We start from the raw sequence: 23,005 nt of genomic DNA on the forward strand, positions 1-23,005 counted from the left end.
GATGAACTGGAGAATTCAGTGCCATAAGAACCCAATATCCTCCAACATACTACGAACAGGCCTCACATTTTGTCTAACGACTGCAATTACTGCCATATGAACTACAATGCTTTGGTCATGTTCAAATGAAATTAAAATATGATTGATCCTGCAGCTGATTGTGTTGACAATTGTCAAACACCGTCCTTTTGCTGTAGAAATTGCAATTCTTCTTCTGTTGAACACCGACCCAGCGCGTCATTACGGTGAGGGAAACGAGCAAAGCGCCGGATCATTTCTTCGTGATTGCTAACAATATGGCACATGGTGCTCTTGAACTTTTCGTAGTTCTCCTTCCTGTTCAGTAGAACCATCCGGCAGTGCATAGACTCGCTATCCAGCCCATCACTAGATTTCTCAATCAATCGTTCAAAATCTTGCCACATATTGAAGTGCAGTCGACTGAGCGTTTCTTGGACCTCCATACTTTCAGAGTGCTCCAGAGGCATATAGAACCATATTGCGTACGCCAGTCTAAAGCGCACTTCAGGGACTGTGGGAATTTTCCGCTCAATCGCTTCGTAAGAAACATCAAGGGCTAATATATCGAAGAATGTATACGCAATTCTGGCTCGGGCTCCTCGATAGCAGTTGCGGGGAAGCTGATCAAGAAGAACGAGAATGCTGATCCAATGCAAAGGTCCTGATGGTCTTGCAGCATCAATGATATCGGCTGCTGTCGCTTGTGAGAGGTAAATTGTCTCAAGACAAGAACCGAACATCGACCTAACAAGTGCGTAAGCTGGTGAAAGAATGAGAAAGACGGCAGGGACTCAACAAATACTTACACACATTCCTGATCAAACGTGTTGGATCGTGAGAACCATGGCATGGCCTGTTCTACAGTAGGAGCGATTGTGTGATCCCGTTCATCAAAGTGACGAAACCAGAACCGAAAGATGCTCTCAAGAAAATCATGCGACAGCACTTGTTTGATGGGACGTAGCGCGGTCATTGTGGGTTGTTCGGGAAGGTGAGACTGAGGCTGGGTAATCCATTGTTGTGATTCAAAGGCTATCACGCTGATATATCGTCGTATGTGTGCAATGTTCATGCTGTTCTGCGTAAACGCATCCGATTTCGTCCGGATCCAAAATTGTCACACACTTCATACGACTCGGCGCCATAGCCTCGTGACCTCTGTATGATGAATTATCAGGGCCTAGATTTGACATCGCGGTGTTAACGACGTTCGGCCATCCGGAGCGGTGCCGGAGCCAGAGAGAGCAATCTCGGAGCCGGCATGGAACGAAACCTCCGTTCCGCTCATGCAACGTTCTCAATGCCGACGAATGCTCGAAAACGAACGCGAGTATCGTGAGAAGGTTACCAATCGGACGAGATACGGGCCAGTCCACCCTGACGGCTACAGGGGGGGGGGGGGACACGTCGGGCTGATACAGTGTGCCGGCGCGGCGTGCATCCAGCAAGTCGAAAGCTCTAGGAGAGTGGTGCAGCTGTTCTGGATTGGCCAAACTCTCAATGGTCACCCGTGAGCTATCAACCGGAGGAATAACCCCCCTTACTAACAAGTGGCGAAATCAACGTGCGACCTGGTCTTAGACTCAATTTAATTCAAAACACGGTTCGACGGTGTTCTCACTGCCTATGTGAACGAGCTAGTCCGATAAATGCGTACCACCCCATCCCAAATGGAAGCGCAAGTATAAGTGCAAATGCGATTATAATGCTAAGCGTGAAAGCAAGCGCAATGATAAGCGCGAACGGAATTATCTATTGGAGCGCAAATGCAAGTGCGCGTGAATGGAAGCGCAAAGGGGAGCACATAGGATCTTCTCGCAATACATAGCTGCAAAAACAATATTTAATTCTAATATCCTATTTAAATATTATCATTAAGCTTAGAGCTTTTCTGTGGAGATAATGGTAGTGCATTACTTGTGGCCATGTGCGAGTAGTGACTGTTATTAGCTTAGTAAAACATAAACTGTTCCTCTTGCTGTTCGCTTCTTCGCTCTGAACTCCTTTAATGACGGGCAATTGGCCAGTAAACTGTATTTGAAAGTCTGTTAGTAGTCTTTTTTCTTATACAGGATGTGACTTAGCCTGCTATCTTTCACAATTTGAGAACGTACATTTCAAACACCGCGCAATCAAACAATGAAGGAACCTTAGGTACCTTCTCCAATGTTTTTGATAGTCAAAGGTGGCATGATCTAATTGGTCTGCTTGGTGGGACAGGACATTACACTATAAGTCACGCTGATGAAGTTGTTGCTACTGCAGCATGTCTTCCTATCTTTGATATCGTAGGCATTGACACCCTTTCTACGATATTCATTTACTTTCTATATTGGAACACGTGTATTAAGCTTTGCTTAGATTTTGAGTAAGTAGACACTTTAGAATTACAGCGCTTACGAGTAAGGACAAAGCAACCACGACAAAGACAGGACATAACTACACTTAGAGTGAAACTCTTATTTGCAACTGGGAATTTAACAAGAAACTTCACTGAACGACAAACGTCTAGTATAGTTAGTCTTGCCTAACGTTACTACGCATTGACTGTCTCTACTAAATAACTACTTTTCTGCGGCAATCTTGCGAATGAGATTACACACATCTTCGTCCGTCATTCTATCCACGCCCAAGAGTTCGTTGTCGCCAGAGAGCTCAAAGCGTTGGGAAGGAATGGTCCCAGTCGACCACAAGATCATGTTACCAATAACATCCATGTCCACCTTGCCAGCCATCATGTCTGCAGTTGCCTCTTTCAGCTTCTGATCCATGTCCAGTGTTTCTTCCTCCCATCCATCCTCTCCCAAAGCTCTTTTGGCTAGATCCGCCATCTCCCGTTGACTTTTGATTATGTTGGAAATACAGAGTGAACGATTTTCCGTCTGTTGAGAAATTTCCAGCGATTTGGCGACCGCAGCGCCAACAGACGAAAGTTGTGTCCAAGCGAATGGAAGCAGACCATCGTTCAGGTACTGGATCCTTTTGTTGTAGATGTCGATTTTGACAAAACCGGTCCGCAGATTCCAATCCAAGAAAGCGCCGTTTGAGATGGTAGTATAGGTTATGCTTCCTTCGTGCGCAAGCTCTTTGATTTGCTCAAACGATTTGTTCTTGCCTTGGAAGACTAGCGGAGAACGTGCCTCAGAATTTTGAGGATCGACACTGAATTCTCCCATGACAATACGATACACTCCAGACGATACAGCTGCCTCAATGAAGCGTCCCTGGAGGGTAGGATCTACACCTGACGTTGCATCAACGAACGCGTCTTGACCGTGAAGAGCAACAGCTATTTCAGCAACAGAATCAGTGTTGACGACCTTAACGTCAACCCCCGCAGGGAACGTTTGCCCTTCCTTCCGGACAATGGCGGTGACCATAAACTTGGCCTGAAGAAGAGCGGTAAGTATCTCGGCACCAAGACTACCTGAGGCCTATAGACATTAATAACAGGCAATACATTGTTTCAGATTACGTACACCTCCAAGTGCAACGCTGCGAACAACTTTTGATGACATATTGAAGTTGGTGGGAGATTTGTTAGATTTGGATAACAAGGCTGTAAGGGTGAATAATGTGTGGATGAGTGCAATGCTACGTATTGCGATGCAAGCAGTAGGCTTTATATAGAACGTGCAGTACAGTTTACTCTATAGAGTAGACCGTGTTTCGTCCGGAACAGTATTTGTAATTGACAAGATAGATAAAACTCGTGGCTAGTAAAAGGTCTCTACAAACAGTAGTCCTAGACTCTGCTTTGCCGAGCCTGCAGGTTATACGCTAGGAAGCGGGTAGCCCCTTCGTTAGAGTATAGTAGTCTAGTAGAGGCAGGCCTAGTAGAGTAGAGGTGCATTATATAACATATCTAGCCTCTACTAAATACTAGTAAAGTTACTAAAGACTATCTCTAGACTAAGATTATTTTAGACTTTACTCTACTTTAACTTTATTTACTTAGTAGCTCTAGAGTATAGATAAGAATTAGTAAGTATTTTAGATCTATAACAGAGTTTACTTATATCTACTTATATATTAATTATTAAATTAAAAGTTACTAACTATATATAAAATATCTTTATCTAGATACTATTTATTTACAGGCTTTAAATATTTATTTTACTAAGTATCTTTTGAATAAGTTATAGCAAGCTAAGTAATTCTTATATTAGACTAACTTGTAACACTAGTTTATTCTACTATCTATTATAGACTTTCTTAGATTAGGCTAAGAGGCAGAGTATTGCAAGGTAAAATATATAACCTTTACTTAGTATTGCTCTACTTACGCCCTGTAAACTAAAGCCTGGTCAATGCTATAAGGCCCGGTCTCTAATCAAAGGCTTAGTCTCCCATCAAAGGCCTAGTCACTATCCTGGTCCCAACTCGTTCACCTAAACCCCGCAGATGATGTCGTAGTACCGGAACGGACGAATTCCTTCGTCCGGCTACTGCCTGTAAGCCAAAAGCTTCTCGGAGGAGCGAAATTGAATTGCTTACTTGAGAAGATGTCATCCTCTCCGTAGTGATCAGAGCATACCTGTAGTACGACACAAGGTGCGTCCTTCGGCTTACTTGTTACGTGTCTGCTAACGAATCGATGAACAGAGTCGACAAAAAGAACATGTTCGATTCCTATGATTTGGGCAAATATTGCCGAAAAGCGAGCACAACATCTGAAGAAGCCCAGACATGGTTCAACCGCGGTCTTCTATGGTGCTACTCGTTCAACCATGAAGCAGCCGCGCATTGCTTTGAACAAGCGATTTCATGCGATCCGAAATGCGTTATGGCTTATTGGGGTGTTGCATATGCTCTTGGGCCTAACTACAATAAATCCTGGAGGATGTTCACACAAGAGGATCGTAAGAGCTCTATTACGAAAATACGCGATGTCCTCACTCAGGGGGCAGATGTGGCCGCAAACCTCCTGCCAGTAGAGAGAGCATTGGTCAAGGCACTCAACACTCGTGTTCCTACAAGTGGCGATGATGTGCCAGAGGATCTCTCCACTTACGATTACGCTTACGCCGAAGCCATGCGCCCAGTACACGAAGCCCATGGCGAAGATCTCGATGTGATTACTTTGTTTGCCGACGCGATCATGTGCACTCGTCCACGCAGACTCTGGAATCTCGATACCGGAAAAACCACAGGTGCAGACATAGAAGAAGCGAGATCTGCGTTGGAGAAGGGGCTTGCACTTCCGGGCGGCCGCGATCACCCAGGCCTTTGTCATTTGTACATTCATATGATTGAGATGTCTCCATATCCTGAGCTGGCCATGACTGCCGCCGATCAATTGCGGCGCCTTGTGCCCGACGGTTCGCATATGCAACACATGTCGACTCATATCGACATTGCTTGTGGAGACTACCGTCGTGCGGTTGACTCCAATAACAATGCTGTACTTTCAGACGAAAAGTATTTCGCAAATGCTGGCCCTGCTGCTCCACTCTACCGAGTCTATCGGTCACACAATCTGCACGCTTTGGCGTACTCGGCAATGATGTCTGGGCAACGTGCAATTGCTATTAGCGCCGCAAAACGCATACCGGAAGTGTTGACTCTAGACTTCATGTCTATCAAGACGCCGCGGATGGTAGACTGGACCGAGTGGCAATGGGCAACTCTGCCCCATGTGCTGATTCGGTTCGGACTCTGGGACCAGATCCTGGAGCTCAGAGCACCAGTCGATTCAGGTTTGCTATGCGTTTCCACAGCTACTCTTAAGTATGCAAGAGGCATTGCGCTCGCGTCGCTTGGACGGATTGAACAGGCAGTGCAGGCCAGGGCCGAATTCGAGGAAGCTCGCCTATCTGTGCCGGGAGACCGTCTTTACGGCCCGGCCAGCCCAGCTGCACCGGTCTTAGCTGTTGCTTCGGCTATGCTGGAAGGCGAGCTAGAGTATCGCATGGGCAACTTCTCCACAGGTTTCGAAATACTCCGCCGTGGAATAGAGCTTGAAGACAAGCTACCTTATGCCGACCCGCCATTGTGGATGCAACCTCTTCGTCACGCTTTGGGCGCGCTTCTTCTTGAGCAGGGTCACTCTGTGGAAGCAGAGCAACTCTACCTAGAAGACCTAGGTTTTAGCGACAACCTTTCCCGTCGCAAAGCGCGCATCAATAACATTTGGGGTCTCCACGGCCTCCATGAATGCCTGGTTCGGAACGACAAGCAGGATTGGATAAAACACATTCGCCTACAACGCGACATTGCTGCTGCTAGTAGCGACGTCTCAATACATGCATCCTGTTTTTGCCGGCTTTCAGCAATGAACGTGGGGGCTTAGAATTGGATCGATGCAGATATCATGTGACTATCTTGTCCCTTTCAGTACCGCACTGCTTTTTCAAGGTCACCACGTACAAAGCAAAACAGAATTCTCAATTTTGTCAACTCACAGCTTCTTGATTTCTGCAAACTGTTTCTGCTGCTGGTCTGGAAGGAAGAAATGACTTTTCTTTACTACCTTCTCACCTACAGCAAGGTTCTGGACATCTCGAGACGAACTCGTTTTTCTGGAAAAGTAGTTTCGCATACACGTAACTCATTGTCATGGTCAGCTTAGCATTACGAACAGGAAAATTCTTGCAACAGCGGAACTGTTTAACTTTACCAATCAGTGCTTTGGACAGAACTATCTTCAAGAGCTTAAGACAAAATTCTCGGTGAAGTGAGCCAACCTGCGACCCGTGACTCGGTCGCTTTATCGCGTGAGCATTCAGGGAAGGACTACGTACAATCTTCCAGAAGCTACTAATCCCATAACCGGCCCGCGAGACTGCCCCTTACACTGTTCACCGTGTAATTCAAGGTGCAACTCTCTTAAGTCCGGCTTTTCTGCGAAGGTTGAAACCCGAATATTGCAGTCCCAATAACCAGTACGTGCAGGGTTCACATATCCCAGGTAGGACTTGACCTGAGAGCGGATAGGACCGGTACGCTAAGGCTGTTTGCTTGCTATGAATTCGATATTGATACAAAGGGGGCTCCTGTGCAGACTAGATTACAAATCTAGATGCTGATCTTGGATCGGACGTGTAAGCAGGTAGTTAATACACTAAAACACGTTGAGGAGCCTCTGTGGAGGCATCTCGTATTTCAATTCATTCAGGCTACCTATTGTATTGCAGGAAGTAACGGACCTTTTAATCTACCGGAGAATAGAGTCCGAGCAGCGCAAGGCAACCTCACCAATCGTGCGATGAGTTCGATGGCTATATCTTGATTTTGGCTTGGTGTTCAAACAGGACCGATTGTCCGAGTCGTTCGTAGCAGCAGCTTACGATATCATGAACAATGCGAGTTAGTCTTACCAGACTAGTTGGCGGTCATAGCGAGAGTGAGTTTGCATATTTAATACGTGAGGGACGCAGCTGCATCACTGTCATTCTGTTATATCTTAACTCTACTTTTGTCATTGGAAACTCGATTAAAACGCCTTCTTTAACTTAAAGAACTGGACGCAATGAGGTCCACTCCAAAGCCATTCGGTTTCATACATGCTTGCCTGCTACTCAGCTGCCTAGTTCTCGGACATCCCGAGAGTGATCAGGTTCCCGGAGATACTTTGACACGCTTCCTGTCCGCCATAGGTATTCAGTCCAACAGCAGCCATGTACGAAATATCAAGGTCAGCGGCTCTCAGTTTCGAACCAGGTCTATAATAACTACAATTTCTCTGGATACTATGGATCAAACAGCCGTCCCTTATGGAAGCCAGGTCATTACGTATTCGTATGAAAAGGACTGTCTGAAGCAGAGAATCGACAAGATTGCTGGCTTAGGAAGTATCTTCTCCAGCGCATTGCTGATATATGTTGGCTGATCTTTCGCAGCTCTTTGGGTATTTGCTCGTCCAGGACTTGAGCCCATGGACTATTCGGTAGTGGTCGAAGATTGCGATCAAGGGTTTGCTGCAGTCACTAAAGGAAGCTATTCCGTCTTCGAACCAGAGGCTGCCCCTGAGGGATTCCTAGATGGTACTAACCTTTCTCGATTGCAGTTCTGACGTTAACGGTGACTAGGATTCCTCTCCGCATACATGATCTCCGATGCTTACAAGTGGGATCCTTTGTTAATGGACAAGGTATGTACGACTTCGCTCTGGCTGACGAAGTGCTTATGCAATGTCACGGAAAGATCCAAACTAGGAACACCTTCACCGTACGGTATGAGCCAATCGAAGGAGGTTTACTAGTCCCGGCAGGTTAGTCATTACGCGTTGTTACTCTTGCACAATGACTGGTCTTGACTCTTGTTAGTTTTCGACCGCACTCTCAACATCTCAGTTCTCTTGCATCCAGACACCGACCTACCTCTGGCCATTCGTTCTTACGAGGATCACCCTTTCTTTGGACCTTCAACCAATGATCTCCGAGTATATGACTATGTATCTGCAGACGGTATTATGATACCGCGTCGTTACAAGGTTGTGTACAATAACAATCGGCTCATTACAGACTTCCTCGCCGATGAGGTCGTAGTCAATGGCCCTATCGAAGAGATTACCTTCAGTCCACCCACAGAACGTCAGGATGTCCACATCCATGTCGTTGATCACACACTGACTGCCGAAATTGGCGAGAAGTATGCCAACTACCTATGATTTGGTCGGTTCAACCAGAAGGCAACAGATTTCGATGCGCAACAGCCGTACCCGGACATGCCTGGAGTATGGGTGTTGCGATTGCCAGGTATTGCTTCATATCGACAGATTCTGCTTGAAATGGATGACTATGTTGTGGTCCTGGATGCTCCGTCGGAACAAGCAATGATACTGTTAGAATGGGTCAAGGTAAATATTAGGAAACCTGTGAAGCAGGTTTAGATAAGGCAACACCCTCAATTATATCACCATCGGGTCTAACTCAAATATTATTTCAGCCCACGCATCATCATCATGATCACGCTTTTAGTGTCAAGAGCTATATCGGTATAGGAGCTCAAGTTGTTATACTGATCATATGATCCAAGCTCAATTGCTATCAACACACAACGACCACGCTGAAGTCGGTCAACTTGTTGCAGCCATGGCAAAGTACCGTGTTGCTAAATCAGCCTTGTAAGCCCCCATCTCTTCGTTGAAGTGCGGAAACACTAATTATCTAACCAAAGTCTCGTTCCTGTGCACGGTGAGCCGAGTAAAATGATAGACGTCTACGATGGCGTAGGCTATTTATTTCCTGATTATAAGCCGCTCGACTTTGAGTACCGTGCAGACAACTGCACCACATAGTACCTGCAGGAACGTGGTCGGTGTTGACAAGGTGTTGTGCAATTACGCATATTCGCCAGCAACCGTCTCATCAGAGTCCTAGAGTTGGTTGAGAGCATGTGGGCCATGTCAGACCATTTGTCTTAGTACATTTTGCGAAATCGTCTCAAGCACCAGGAGACTAGGATACCATAGTGCATGAAGGGGTAATGAACTCACCAGCATGCATGCTTCGTTAATGGCAAAACTCGTACCATCTCTTCACATCATATTTCCTTGTCTTAATGATGCAAAGACTCAGTATGAACAGGTTAGACCATTCTTCATGTCCTGGGTCAGACCAATTGATGCTGTTGTTTAGAGATGCTGAACTTAGATACTTCCGAAAACATTATCTGACGTTTGCTCTCAAGATCTTATTGTTTTAGCTTTCATTGTCCCAATTACTAGATAAGTAAAAATCTATTATAATATATACTATAAGTTTGTAACTTTAGATAAGCTTAAGATAAAAGAAAAGGTATGGAAAGCTCCCATTAAAGGAATTAGCTAAAGTTTTTTACTAACTACTATCTATAATTAGTTATGCTAGTGACTGTCATTCTAAAAATCAGTAAATCCTGCTGCTTTATCATCCCGATTTATCATGTACCCGAATCTTCCCTTCTCGGCCTCTTTCTTCAGGTACTCAGGGACATCCTGATTGCCATCTACCCGCTTATACCACTGGAACCATCTGTCCCACAAGTCTTTCCCTTCTCTGATGTGCTGCACGATTCTGTCCCGGCTTCTGAACCTCTCGGCATTGAGATTCGTGTGGCTGAAGCTCTGCATTTTCACCAACATCTCCGCTATGGTCGCGAAGCAGGACGAGCAATGCCAGCCACTGTTCCAAATTGTGTGTAGTTCCGAGCTGGGAATCGATAAACTGGACCCATCGAGTTCGCGAAGGCTGGCTGGGAGTAGTGTTCTGCTCGGTCCGTGATACGTCGTTGCTTGAGGGTGGCGCCACTCTTCGCCCCGGTGCAGCCATTGGAAGCTGTAGTAATAGAAGACGCTTCGCAGGGTCGTCATTCGACCGAACTGACACTCGCGGAGTAGCTGTACAGTGGCCGGTCGAGGAATCTCATCAATGTCTGAGACTATGATGACATCGTCCTGATTGGGGGCGGCATCACCTGTGAGAAATGGTAAGACTTGCGTAAACATTGCGTTCCGCTGGTATCGCTCCATAGTCCATGCATGTGATTCGTATTCTGCTGTGCCGGGAACAACAGTGCTGTTTTCGACATGACCTAGAACATCTTTCTCCGGTGGCTCGAGAACATGGTGTATGATCTTCGCTTCGAATTGTTGAAAGTGCTTCTTGTTGTCCCCATAGAACATCTTCTTGGGCAAACCGGTGAAGGTGGTCGGAGCCTCAAGAACGACGAAGTAGTCGACCTGTGAAGCGAGCTCGTGAAGTCGGATCTCAAGCCAATCGAGCTCGGTGTTAAGCATGAAGAGGTCGTAGACTTTCCGCTTATTGTTGACAGGGGAGATGTGCGGATGGTACGGGGCAACACCGTGTGCAGAGCAGAGATTGCTACGCGCTAGAGGCGAGAGACGCTCACCCGAGGCTGCAAGGGATACATCATGGCCTCCGATGGCAGTATCGTGCGACGATGTGTGGGGATGGAGCGGAAGTACAGGGACGAGGTAGAAGGCGATAGTGCAGAATAGGCCAGCAGCAGCGGAAGCGGTAAGGATTCGTTTCCTAGTAGTGAAGTTGCTTCCAGTGAGCATGTTGATGCAAAGTATAAGTCTACGAGTTGATATGTGTGTAAGTGAGAGAGAAATCCAAATCGGGGAGAACAAGAACAGCGGAAAATAAGAAAGGCAGCCACTTTACTGCTTGAGATCCGCCGGAGTACCTTTAGAAGCCCGGTAAGGGGAGCCTGACGGCGAATACGAGATAGCCTTGACTTAGTCCCCGTGGCCTTCTTTGAAACCCCGGGAACATCAATAGACCAATGCGTGAGGGGCCGATCTTACCGCGACGAGTGGCTCATCACGTCTCATATCAACATCAGGGAGTAGAACCAAGTCGTTATATTCTTGGATTAGGATCCTATGTAGGAACCTAGGGTTTGGAGATGACTGTGAAGTCCAATTCGCTTTTGAGCGCTGTACTGCAGACTCTGCTCGCGAGTACATGGTGTCTAGCTACTATGCACTTCCTGGAGATCTTCTCAGCACGTTCCGTGGGATCAAATTCGCTTACTCAATTCACTTTCGTCTCTTGCTATCTATTGTCTTGGGAATGCTCTCTAGTAGAGTTTGTGTTTGTCTGTCGGAGGAGCCTAGACGACTGTCACTCGATGTTAGACGGTCTGTTGTCGTCATGTTATGGCTGATTAAACAATCACCCGGTGGTTTGATGGTCCAACGAGTGGAACTGCAAGGCAGATTCGGCGATCGCACTTGCAGAATAGTACGAGGCAGACTTGATTAGGCCGCAACAACAAAATCGGACCTACTTCACATTTGGTTATAGTCGCTTCTCTACAAAGCTGTGATAGTGGGGTGGCCATTGATGCGCTGGCACTGACCAAAGAGGTCCTGCTTCACTCTGGCGTAGATGGACTCGGATCTCGGGAGGCCTCATCTTGGCCCTGCTGCCGAAAGCCGACTTTCGTTATTTCGTATCTAGACTGTATGATAATTGGCCCGGTGGCTTGCATCTTCTTACTTTACGACGAATGATCAAAGGTATGTAGCCGGCGATCCATACTTCAGCCCCTTGAGCTGTTAGCGTCGTAACCTAAAAGTTCCAATTTGGGTTAGCACCACATTGCTATTGGATGCCTAATACCTACTTCGCACGCAAGGCTGACTCGTTATGTAATCATGTTCTGGAGTCTCGAAATTGAGTTGTTCCTTGATATCTTAGTCTACAACAGCTTACCGTATACATGTAACTCTGCTATGGAGAATAGAATAAAGCAGACACGAATTAGACATCAGGCCGCAGCTTCTTACGCTCGGTCCATGCTACCCCTATGCCTCGCCGTTAAGGTGCCAGGTTCACTGCTGCCTAGACACGAAGTACATCTCATAAGTTGCGCTGCATCGCCATATTGAGTTCTCAGGCTTGTTTCATGGATACTTATGACGCGTTTCCCAGGGAATTTGTGGAGATGCTTTGTCAACGGTCACTGACGTCTAAAGGATAAGAGATTTCACTTATCGTTACAATCATGTGTGTCTTGGCTGTAAAAGTGATGATTACTTGATTCTATGTTTTGTCTACGCGCTATTATTGAATTACTTTTGGGATATTTATGCCTTGACCACGACCTTGTGGGGAGCCTCCTTCTCCTCTGGCTCGTTGAAGATGTTTACGGGCCACCTTGGCTTGTTGGCAGTGTAGGGGATGTTGAAGCGGCGAGGCTCGTCCTTGCCAATCTGCTCGACCTTCTCGAAGTCCTCCTTGGAGAGCTCGATTTCCTTGAAGTTGTCGCGAATGCGGCTGGCAGTGACGGACTTGGGAATGACCGAGTGGCCGCCAACCTGAGCCCAGGCGAGGATGACTTGTGCAGGGGAAGCGCTGAGGCGATCGGCGATCTCCTTGATGGTCTTGTGCTGGATGAGCAGGGGCTCACCAACCATGTTGTTACCAAAGGCAGAGTACTCAGTAACGTGGATACCCTTCTCGCCCATCCACTTGATGAAGTCGGTCTGGAGAAGGCGAGGGTGACGCTCGATCTGGTTGGCGGCAGGTGTGACACCAGTTCCGTCAATGAGAGCCTGGAGGTGCTCCTGGGTGTGGTTGGAAACACCGACGGCGCGCGCCTTCTTCTTGTCGAGCTTGGTCATAGCCCTCCATGTGTCGACAATAGAGACAGAGTCGAGCATCTTGACATCACCGTCCTCACGAAGGGGGAAGAGGTTCTGGTGAACATCCTTCTGCTCGTCGAAAGCAACAGGGAAATGGACAAGGTACAGGTCGAGGTAGTCAAGACCGAGCTCGGCAAGGCAGTCGTCGAGAGCAGGCGCGACATCGTCAGGCCTGTGTTGCGAGTTCCAGAGCTTCGATGTGATGAAGATGTCCTCGCGCTTGATGCCCTCGCTGAAGGCCTTCTTGAAAGCTTGAGCAATCTCCTTCTGGTTTCCGTAGACCTTGGCAAGGTCAATGTGCTTGTAACCAGCCTTGAGAGCCTCGTAGACGGCGGCCTCGACCTGGCCAGGCTCGGCTTGCCATGTTCCAAAACCCAACTGACTGTAGTTGGCTGTTAGTGTACTTTCGTCATAGCTGCTTGTTCGTTTGTGTAATACTCACGGGATGGAGGCGCCGGTGTTGAGCTTTACTGTGCGACCGAGAGACATGATGTGAGATGTGAGATGTTTTTGGGATTGAAGTGAGGAGGAATGGTGTAGGGAGAGGAATGTTTATGGTGATCGAAGAAAACATGGAGGGGTAGCAGGGGGCGCGGGGATAACGACGGAGGTGGGGTGGTGGGGTCGGGGACGTCACCGAGCGACGAGCCACATCGGCGCCATTTCCATCTCGAGCACCAGTTCCGACTCACGAATCTTGCTCCGAGTACACTTCGTCTCCGACAATTGCGGTCTTCCGTGAGTCCAATTGGTGGATGGCTAGGGCACCGCGTTGCTGTGGTTCCGTTGAATAGGGACTATCGGCCGATTGTGCGAGATTCTTGCGATCAATGCTTGTGCACGCACATTTGACAAACTGAGAAGCCTGTATGGCTTGTTATAGTGGCCCACATATAGCAAAGACGCGCACCAGTGAATGAGAACAGAGAAGTCTCGTACTTCTACAAGGTTCCACAAGCTCCCACGCGTAGAGTATGCGGCTGAAGTGGCCAAGCCCGTAATCGGTTTTAGCCGTGCCTACGTCATGCATCGCACTTTCCCCGAAGTTCTAGGCACACGGGTCATTGCCATGATGTTCAGGCGCCGCCACTTGGTGTTGAACCAGACCTTCCATTTTAAATGGACCGTTATCACAAGCGCAGGAGTTGTGTGATGACGCTTTACTCCATACATCTCTCGTCCAGCTTGACAGTCATTATTGCTTGATCCTTAGTGTTGTTTCTAGCACAAGTCATTGCTGCGAAACTATCCAGAAATGCCACATGGACCTGACGCGGCTCTAATAAGATGTGGCTGCAGAGACAATCGTCATTGATATGTCACTCGCTTTGAAGATGTTCAACGTACTCTGAATCGAGTGGCTGCAAATGAACGCCGCTGCGAGGGTATATCACAGCAGACACTCATATGTATCAAACACATTGAAACTACTACCGACCAGGTACGGCTAATAGACACTCAATTCTGAGCTCTCATAAACATTTCGTAGAATAAAATCTTGTCTAGCGAAAACCCATTGCCTGTGTGGTCATCAGCAAGTGCGGGCTTCTTCTCAAATCAATCTTCTTTTAATTCTAGCCTAATTTGAATGTATCAATGCCTTAAAGAGTGAACAGCCAACCAAACAGCTCTCGCACATGATCCAAGTGAGTTGACAGAAAACCCCACCTTCTGGGAAGACGCAGAACACGGAACATGGCTCAGTAGTAAAGATACATCTTCCTTCCTCATTCTACAGAGCAAAGCTGTGCTAAGACCAAAGTTCAGATGACCGAGTAACATGTCAAGCCAAAGACACAAGATCTACCATGCAAGCACCTCTTTCTGTGCAACTTTGCTCAAAGCGCTCCCAGTCTCCCCCTGCCTCTCCACACGATCGTCGAAAGTCAAGCCCGGCTGCTCAGCAGGATGAATTTGTCTCCCCTCTCTCTGCTCTCTTTTCCAGTGCTCGTTCACAGCCTCACGGCAATTCTGCTGAAAGAAAATCGGCGCCTTCTCATACTTCGGGTGCAGCAGCCCCGCCTTAAACACGCCGCGATTCAGATTCGCCTGCGCGTTATGACACAGGACCTTGTCTTCGCGCATCACGCGCTCGTACATGTCGGCGATGAGATGGAACTCGGCGGCGGAGCTCGACGTAGCTTTGAATACCTCGTAGTGGCTCGTCGACGTGCCGTGGGAGTGCGGCAGGAACTTTTGGATCATGAGGAAGTGCTTGCCGACTGTCATGGATACGTTGGGGAAGTAGTATGTGCTGTGCACGTTGACGCCGAGGTCGATTTGTTCCTGGGTGGGGGCGCAGGCGTGCTGGATGTGGCCGCCCTCGAGCGCGGAGTCGAATGAGTCGAGGTTGAGGAAGGCTGGGATGTCGGGATGTGTTGTCGGGCAATGGTAGCACTCGTTGAAGTTATCGGATGCGATCTTCCAGTTGTACTCGGTCTCAAGAGTGTAGACGTGGTCTAGATTGTAATTCTCGAAGTCAATAGTAGCGTAGCGCTCCTGAACATCTACGTCTTTGAAGTACTGGTCGAAAGAAGTTTCGGGTGTGCTCTTGGCATCCAGGTTGATCCAGATAAACCCATTGCGATCGATCCTGGTGTGAATTGGGAATACGCTTTCGGAAGTGATCGCGAATTTGGTCAAGTCTGCATGACCACTGGCTTCCGTAGTACTGGTGTCAATCAAGATCTTCTTGGAACGCTTCGATATGTTGTGAAAAGCTTTGATTTCGTTCTCTTCATCTTTGATTATGATGACATCGTAGCCAGCGAATTGGTATCGGACGTAGTCACCGTTGTTCGGGAATCGTAGCATTGTTGTCATGAAGAGCCACCGGTTGGCAAAAACAGCACGGCGTTCAAACTCGTACATCTCTGGTGAAGTGTACCATGATGCAGGTAAAGCGCGTACTGGCTGTTGCTTTTCTTCCGCCTTATCTTCCACCTTTGGCTCGGCAGTTTTTTTCCTATCCCAGCTGAAGTACCCAAGAAGTCCAGACATCTTGGTATCGTGTAATGTAAACTTTTGTTCGTGGCAAGGGCGTGCGTGAGAGAATGTTCAGCTGTGATCTTCACAATGTTCAGATACAAATGTGAAGCAAGTCGGCTGGTCGTCACGGAGTCTTATACCAATAGATACGTGCGGTTCCGCTTATGGGCTGGTATCATTCAACTGAACCAGGTGACCTGTGTGCTCAAGCTTTGAGGCAACCGAGCGCGACTCGCCACAAGATAAGATAGCATCTGGGGTAACCATTGACTTTCTGATGGAAGTCGGGAAGATCTATCGAGTAAGCGTCGTTGCGACTTGCCAGAAAAGGGTAGCACCTAGCGTTGGACTGAAGTTCAGCCAATCGCGTTCTGGGCCCCATCGGGCGGAAGCCAATCGCATCGTCTCTTAAATAAGGCACTCGGCGTGAGGCATGGGTGATAAGCCAGAGCATGAAGATGTGATGCTCTCTGCTCGATGGCATGTACATGAGTCGGGAAGTTTCATAGACAGGCATCGCTGACTGGAGAAGCTCGGCGTTCCAAGTTTATGTAGTAGAGAGCATGAGAGGCTGCAGTAGTCTGGACAGTGAAAGTACTGGGAAGCGACCTATTGACACGAAACGCAACATACCATAGTACACGTGACAAGAGCGCCAATATGTGGGCTGGCGAATTCACTGCCTCTGCCTGCATAGCATGTCAGCCTGCGTCGATAAAGACGCCGTGCAGTTCGTACAACAGCCACCTAGTGATGGCATTACCGCCTGTGACAGGGATCTTTGGATGAGGAGAACTGGGTCTTGTGAGTGGGAGTTGTCTGTTGTAAATGCATCCATTTTGCCCGCAGCTGCTGGCTCCTAATCTACTCTTCCGAGCTTTGCACATTATCCACACCTAGAAACGAACTCAAGTTGGCATCCTTGTCCCAAGCAGCTCATGCAGCAGCGCACTGGGGACGCAGCTACACAGCCGTTTCCGCTCACCTTTCTACTCCTGGGCCTCTTACATGCAACACCCGCCACCAATCAATGTGAGATGCCAAATGCCACCAAAACGCCAGTGGAACAGCCCAAAATATGGCCGCTCGACATGCAACAGCCGTTAATGACGACCGATTCAACAGCCATTTTCGTAAGTAGAACATGGACCGTGTAGATCCGGGGAATGTGACATGAACTTCGTATCCCTGTACATGGTGCGAGCTCCCACCATGCCAAGCTGTCGAAGCAAGAAGGCAAAACACGCTAAACACCAGGCACTCCAATGCAAATGAGCAATCAGCTGCACTCACCCTGCTCCAGGGGTGCTGATTTGCTGCTGTTTTTGGTATTGCGGCGAACGATAGCTGTGCCGCTGCGGTGAGGCTGTACGATGGCTCTCCGCCGAAGCCTGTGGGTTTTGGCCATAAGGCGCATTTGGTGCGCTCAAGTCGTGGCGACGTGAGGGCGAGACGTTCATGTTCACACTAGGGGTCGCGATCTGCCGTACCGACGACTCGCCTGACATGGCTGATGTGGGATTGCTGTCTGCGTCCGTGATCTGCGGGGCGTTTCGCTCGTCCTTTCGCTTTGCGATACCACCCTGGCTTTTGGGTGATGTTGCAGGAACAGCGGCATTGGGATCTTTCCCACGTTGTTCCCAGCGACGCATGATTTCCTTGGCGCTCATGTCGGTCGCAGTGTCGTCACTCAGCAGCTCCATAATCTCGGGAGGCACCTGCTTGAGTCAGATGTGATAGGAATAAGTGAGCCATGCAGATTGCTTACCTCGGAGAACTCATTGTTATTCTCGATGAGATCAAACACAACTTTAACCGCACCCTGATCAACGCTGCGGACTTCTTTGTCGTTGCTTTCTCGCAGGATGTTCGGTGCCACCACGGTGGCAATGTTCCACGTATCCATCTTGTTGCCAGATTCTTCATCGACAGTGTGGAACGAAGACACCCAGTTGAGAAAGCAGAACAGGACCTCCATTGTGTCGCGGTGGGCTTTGGGCAGCAAGCAAAGCACCAGATGAAGAACCTTTTTTCGCTTTTCTTCATTCTCAATATCTATGAACGTTAGCAGAAGTACACCGCGCGGGACTCTATGACGTACCATTGGCGGTCATGAACAGCCTGTAGAGCTTCAGAGTTAATACGGGATCTGGCATTACTCGCAGGAAGCGCTTGAGGAGGTTTGCAAGGATGACCGGATTCTTCGTGTTCAGGTCAACCTGCTCCACTCCTTTCTGATCGATTTCGACTTCGAGCTCCCGCAGCGCCTTCAAGTTTCCGTTCTTTCGGAAGACGCCCTCGATCGACATGTCCATGTTTCTCATTGCAGTAATGGCGTCTTGTAGCAGAGCTGGAACCTTGAGCGCACCTGGTCCAACACCCTCTGTGCATTCGCAGCCTTTCTTTTCGACCAGCCACTCCAACGTTTGCTTGAATGTGGCATTGTCGGAAGCTGGTTTCTCGACAGTCGAGGGCTTCTTCGGCTTGCCTTTAGCTTTGCCAAATCCGATCTTGCCCCAGAAGTTGTTCTTCTTGGACTCAATCAGATCGAGTAGATCTTCCTGATTACACTGATTTTCATCGAGAAGCAACCCAAGTTGGAGCACCGCAAGACCTTTGAGTTTGAAGTATTCAAGAGGTGACAATTCCGAGAAGAAGGTGCGAGAGCGGCCATCAGCAACATTGTTCAGCTCTTGAGCTCCTGAAAAGTCACGTCGGTGGCCGTGGCGCACCTTTGCATTCTCTTGCCCAAGGAGGGCCTGACCACCAGCACGGAAGGCGTTTGGTCTTTGCTCTCGCTGCTGTTCCATTGCAGCCATACGGGCAATGTCGTCTAATGCCAGCGAGTTGACAGCAAGGGTGGCGCTATCCATGTCGACCTGATCGCGCTCGTTGACGATCTGCATGCCGCCACGCATTTCAGTGTTGGCACCAGCTTCGTAGCCTTCTGTCCCATCAATGATTCTCGACGCACGTGCGCGCTTCATCGTGTTGGACAGGTGCTTGTCCAGACGTGTGGACCGCAGGCGTTTGATGTCTGACATGGACTGCTCGTACGCGGCATTGGAACTACCTTGACCGGTTGAGTTTGTGTCAGAGCCATTGTAGGACTTTGATCTCGCGTCGGCTCGTAGGTGTGGTGCAAGGGCGTTGCCATTGTTGTCCATCCGGTGTCCAGCAGACGAATCGTAGCCTGTCAGGTTAGGGTCATCTACAGGTCATCATTAGTCGGACGAATGTACTCTTGGAAGCGACGTGCGAATTCTGGGGCAAGGCGTCAAGATGAGGATGCTGATCGGTCGAGAATAGTGTTGGTAGGGGCAGCTTACCGGACGTGTGGGGCAGCGCACCGCTGGAGCGCAGGGTCGCCATTAGGCGGGCATGAGCCACTTTGAGGAGGTGTACGTATTGGCGAAGCTTTGTGACGTGACAGAAGCCATTTTCGGCGTCTGGCTGTGCTGCCGCACATGCGGGACAGAAGACGTGTTTGGTCGAGAGACTCCAGTAGGCCTGCCTGACATCGTGTCGCAAGTCTGCGTTGCAGCCGCGACAAATCATGCAGCTGTAGTTGAAGGACATGTTGTTGAGGTGCAGGCATTTGTCTTCGACCTGGAGGTCACAGATGGGACATGCATCTGCCCATCGTGGAATGAGGATTGCTGCTTCGGCAGCCTGGTCCTTGGAGGCCTCCTCTTCGAGCTTCGCATCGAGCGAATTGACTTGCGCAAGGAAGCTGGTGATTCCACTCGAGCTTCGCGTCTCGCGCTCCAGCTTCAGGGCACCTTGCAAGCAGATACGGATCAGCAACTTGAGGTAGTGAGCAAGTCCGGTGACTAAAGACAGAAGCTCCTGCGTAACGCCGAGACGGCGAACGCCAGTTCCTTGCGATTGTGTGAGCAGGGAGAAAAACGCAACGACTTTCTTGCAAAGCAGTTTCGCTTCGCGTGAGTAGCTCAGGCCCTTTGGGGTTTTGGCAACGAGCTGAGCGTCGAGGTCGTCGGCAGCGGTGAAGAGCAGCTCGACGTGGATGATGAATTTCTTGGCGGCCATGACGCCGTCCACATAGGCGCCATTGCTCACGTGCAGCAGCATGTCGGAGATGCACGTGGCGGACTTCTCCTCAAAGGCAGACAGAGTCTTCCAGATCCAATTGACCTTGGCCTCGATCTCCTCTTCCTGCTCGCGCACGGTCTCGCGGATGGCATCGGTGGCGTCGGCCTCGGCGGCGGGCAGGCTCTCCATGATGGGCTGGCCGGTCGTGTGCAAGCGCACGTTCCAGTACTTGTGGATCATGTAGCACTCGGGGTGCCAGTGCTGGTTTTGGCCATTGCGGAAGATCTCGACAAACTGCTTGAGGATGGAGGTCTGGCAGCCGTTGCACCGCTGGGCGAACTTGGTGGAGTAGTGGTAGTGGCAGTAGACGCTGCCCTCGTGCTCGTAGTAGCTGTCGGAGGCGCCGAAGACGGTGGGGCACACGGAGCAGGTGAAGTGCTCGATGTGGTACTTGCGCTCGAGGGCGGTGATGTACGAGCCGCGCAGGGCCTGGCCGCAGTCGTGGCACAGCAGGTCGAGGCGGCGAAAGTAGTCGGTCTCGCACAGCGGGTACTGGCCCGGGGGCTTCTCGGGTACGGGGAAGAACTTGGAGGCGACAATCTTGCCGCAGTCCTGGGAGGGTCAGCGGGCTGGGACTAGGGCTGTGGGCGGGCAGCGGGCGCGGGCGCTTACATGGCAGGTGAAGCACTCCAGGTGGTATGTGCCGCCCAGTGCGCGGACGAACTGGCCGGTCAGGCCCTCGCCGCACTTGCCGCAGATCTTGCCGCTGCGCTTCGGTTTGGGCGGCTGCGGCGGCTGGCCATGCTGGACGGGGTCGGTCAGGGAGCGGGTGGGGCCGTCGGCGCGGTCCTGCTGGGTGAGGCTCTGCGAGCGCGGGGCGGTGAGGGAGTCGGACGGCGCGGTGGGCTGGCGCGCGAGGCCGTTGCTGCGCGGGTCGTGGGCGTGCGGCGGCGGCGCAGCCTGCTGGCCGTCCATGACGGAACGGGGGCGGGCTGCAGCGGCGGCGGCGGTGGACGGGGCGAGCGCGGGCGGCAGGCGGGCGACGGCAGATGGCGGGCAGGCGGCGAGCGGGACCGAGGCGACGGCGGTGCAATTGAGATGGACGCAGGCGGTGGGCGACACCGCAGCGCGGAGGAGGGGCTGCGGGCGGGCGGCGCGTCGGGGCGTGGTGAGGTGGAGTCGGAGGTGAGGCTGGCTGGTGATGCTGTCGAGCCCCCGAGGCTAGCGGCGCCATGCACTGCACACACCACTACGCCGATCGCACGCCCGCCTGGGAGCGGAGGACAGCCCCAAGCCCGCCGCGCTGCAGCGACTGCACCAGTGACCAGACACTGCACCAGACAGGGCATGCTGAAGAAGCTGCCCGCACCAGCATAGGCACCAGCACCAGCACCAGCATCAGCACCAGCACCAGCATCGGCAACAGGCACGCAGAATCAATGCTCGCATGGGCTCTCCCGGCCAAGGTGCATGTGCTGTGGGGTGTGTGCTGTGTTGTGCCGTGCGTGCTGCGTTGTGCTGTGCTGTGCTGTGCTGTGCGCTGTGCGCTGTGTGCTGGATGTGCGTGGGCCTTGCGCAGCAGTGCCGTCGCTGCGTCGCGAGAAAGGCGCTCTCTCGCGTTGCAGAATAAACGGCGATCTGAGAATCTAAGCCAAGTACACCCACCACACGACAGTAAAGTAGGGATAATACTAAAAAACTCTATATAGTACTTTTTAACCTACAATGTAGATAACTCTTAACTAAATCCTAGCTTTAGGTATTATAATAGCTACAAGTTAAGTATTCTGGGGAGTTGGTAAGCTTAGGGTCTTATCCGCCGTTTTTTCTGAAACTTGAGAGGCTGCGTCGCGAGAAAGGCGCTCCAAGGCGCGTGGCCGGGTGCCTGGTGCAGAGAGACGCGCCAGGGCTGCCCACGCCCATGATGCCGGTGCCTGCCATCGGCCGTGCCTGGGCTGGCTGCGTTGCGGGGAAAGCCGAGTCGTCTCGCGCCGCCGCCCGCCAAGAGGTGCCTGCGTCTGGCTGCAGGACGCGACAGCACCGCGCAGAACAGCGACCTCCACCTCCGCGCCGTACAGCGACCTCCCGCCACCGCGCAGTCTCCCGCGCAGTCCCCGCACAGCAATGGACTACGGCGACAGCACCAACCCCAACGCCGCGCCGCCGCCGCCCGTCGACTACCCCAAGCCGCCGCGGCTGGTGTCGCGCCCCAAGGCGCCCGCGCTGCAGGAGGAGGAGATGGGCACCGAGATCAAGCTGGGCGACTTCGAGCATGTCCACGCCCTGTCCGTCTCCGAGGCGCGCGCCGTCGTCACCGCCGTGCACAAGGGCCGCAAGAACAAGGACCCCGAGAGCAACCCGCTGCGCGACCGCATCCACAACGACAACCCCACCATCACCCACTTCCTCGACTACTTCGACAACTTTGCCCGCTACAAGGAGGAGGAGAGCCTGCACGCCATCAACGCCATGTTCGACACCCACCCGGAGCTGACCACGGTGGAGAAGGCGCTGCTGGGTATGCCCCCCGCTGCTCTGCTGCTCCGCTGCTGCGCCCTCGCCCGCGCTGACACCTGCAGGCACCCTCACCCCCGACTCGGCCGACGAGGCCACCACGCTGATCCCGTCGCTGGCCGACAAGATGGACACGGACTCGCTGCAGGCCATCCTGGACGAGCTCACCAAGATGCGTGCGTCGTCGCGCCTTCCCCCGCATGCCCCAACCTGACCTGCTGACTTGCTGAAAGAGGATCGTTTGCGATAGACGCTGCCGCCCGCTCCCCGCCCAGAGCGACACAGCTACCGGGCCCTGCCCTCCTCCGCTCGCACCGCCCGGCCCCTGGC

General features: G+C 50.9%; 9 protein-coding genes across 9 annotated transcripts; 3 read left to right on the plus strand and 6 right to left on the minus strand.

Moving 5' to 3' along the window:
* Window positions 1-15: 15 nt before the first annotated feature.
* On the minus strand, window positions 16-1,686 carry C7974DRAFT_471089 (uncharacterized protein; the record flags this gene model as incomplete). Its single annotated transcript, XM_046146488.1, has 5 exons — window positions 16-101; window positions 230-765; window positions 828-1,061; window positions 1,147-1,536; window positions 1,679-1,686. The coding sequence occupies 5 exons, from the start codon at window positions 1,684-1,686 to the stop codon at window positions 16-18; spliced, it is 1,254 nt and encodes a 417-aa protein (XP_045999609.1).
* An 899-nt stretch (window positions 1,687-2,585) lies between these two features.
* Window positions 2,586-3,539, minus strand: C7974DRAFT_374929 (isoflavone reductase family protein-like protein CipA; the record flags this gene model as incomplete). The annotated part of the gene is made up of 2 exons (XM_046140177.1): window positions 2,586-3,455; window positions 3,501-3,539. The coding sequence occupies 2 exons, from the start codon at window positions 3,537-3,539 to the stop codon at window positions 2,586-2,588; spliced, it is 909 nt and encodes a 302-aa protein (XP_045999610.1).
* Window positions 3,540-4,642: 1,103 nt separating this feature from the next.
* C7974DRAFT_308567 (uncharacterized protein) lies at window positions 4,643-6,313 on the plus strand (the record flags this gene model as incomplete). Its single annotated transcript, XM_046138175.1, has 1 exon — window positions 4,643-6,313. The coding sequence occupies one exon, from the start codon at window positions 4,643-4,645 to the stop codon at window positions 6,311-6,313; it is 1,671 nt and encodes a 556-aa protein (XP_045999611.1).
* A 1,179-nt stretch (window positions 6,314-7,492) lies between these two features.
* C7974DRAFT_451764 (uncharacterized protein) lies at window positions 7,493-8,632 on the plus strand (the record flags this gene model as incomplete). The annotated part of the gene is made up of 5 exons (XM_046145793.1): window positions 7,493-7,814; window positions 7,863-8,006; window positions 8,052-8,113; window positions 8,167-8,233; window positions 8,289-8,632. The coding sequence occupies 5 exons, from the start codon at window positions 7,493-7,495 to the stop codon at window positions 8,630-8,632; spliced, it is 939 nt and encodes a 312-aa protein (XP_045999612.1).
* A 1,195-nt stretch (window positions 8,633-9,827) lies between these two features.
* On the minus strand, window positions 9,828-11,117 carry C7974DRAFT_391487 (glycosyltransferase family 17 protein). Its single transcript, XM_046141589.1, has one exon. It carries the CDS (start codon window positions 11,024-11,026, stop codon window positions 9,845-9,847), a length of 1,182 nt encoding a protein of 393 aa, XP_045999613.1. The 5' UTR covers window positions 11,027-11,117; the 3' UTR covers window positions 9,828-9,844.
* A 1,372-nt stretch (window positions 11,118-12,489) lies between these two features.
* Window positions 12,490-13,684, minus strand: C7974DRAFT_471092 (aldehyde reductase-like protein). The gene is made up of 2 exons (XM_046146489.1): window positions 13,563-13,684; window positions 12,490-13,502 (listed from the first exon to the last, which is right to left on the minus strand). Exons 1-2 carry the CDS (start codon window positions 13,607-13,609, stop codon window positions 12,563-12,565), a joined length of 987 nt encoding a protein of 328 aa, XP_045999614.1. The 5' UTR covers window positions 13,610-13,684; the 3' UTR covers window positions 12,490-12,562.
* A 982-nt stretch (window positions 13,685-14,666) lies between these two features.
* On the minus strand, window positions 14,667-16,392 carry C7974DRAFT_391489 (uncharacterized protein). Its single transcript, XM_046141590.1, has one exon. It carries the CDS (start codon window positions 16,118-16,120, stop codon window positions 14,924-14,926), a length of 1,197 nt encoding a protein of 398 aa, XP_045999615.1. The 5' UTR covers window positions 16,121-16,392; the 3' UTR covers window positions 14,667-14,923.
* A 536-nt stretch (window positions 16,393-16,928) lies between these two features.
* Window positions 16,929-21,136, minus strand: C7974DRAFT_423274 (uncharacterized protein; the record flags this gene model as incomplete). The annotated part of the gene is made up of 5 exons (XM_046144373.1): window positions 16,929-17,826; window positions 17,877-18,163; window positions 18,210-19,319; window positions 19,438-20,773; window positions 20,834-21,136. 5 exons carry the CDS (start codon window positions 21,134-21,136, stop codon window positions 17,398-17,400), a joined length of 3,465 nt encoding a protein of 1,154 aa, XP_045999616.1. The 3' UTR covers window positions 16,929-17,397.
* A 1,149-nt stretch (window positions 21,137-22,285) lies between these two features.
* Window positions 22,286-22,925, plus strand: C7974DRAFT_411819 (HRDC-like protein; the record flags this gene model as incomplete). Its single annotated transcript, XM_046143596.1, has 3 exons — window positions 22,286-22,679; window positions 22,741-22,851; window positions 22,909-22,925. 3 exons carry the CDS (start codon window positions 22,286-22,288, stop codon window positions 22,923-22,925), a joined length of 522 nt encoding a protein of 173 aa, XP_045999617.1.
* Window positions 22,926-23,005: the final 80 nt, after the last annotated feature.

The sequence above is a fragment of the Boeremia exigua genome (genome assembly GCF_020726555.1).
Source record: "Boeremia exigua strain MPI-SDFR-AT-0100 chromosome Unknown C7974scaffold_4, whole genome shotgun sequence".
Lineage (NCBI taxonomy): Eukaryota > Fungi > Ascomycota > Dothideomycetes > Pleosporales > Didymellaceae > Boeremia > Boeremia exigua.

Bases quoted from the DNA above. Each gene is read 5' to 3' on its own strand.
- C7974DRAFT_391487 (XM_046141589.1), bottom strand. From the start codon at position 11,026: ATGCTCACTGGAAGCAACTTCACTACTAGGAAACGAATCCTTACCGCT.
- C7974DRAFT_471092 (XM_046146489.1), bottom strand. From the start codon at position 13,609: ATGTCTCTCGGTCGCACAGTAAAGCTCAACACCGGCGCCTCCATCCC. The intron at 13,503-13,562 runs GTGAGTATTACA...AGCCAACTACAG, and splicing joins AACACCGGCGCCTCCATCCC to TCAGTTGGGTTTTGGAACAT.
- C7974DRAFT_391489 (XM_046141590.1), bottom strand. From the start codon at position 16,120: ATGTCTGGACTTCTTGGGTACTTCAGCTGGGATAGGAAAAAAACTGCC.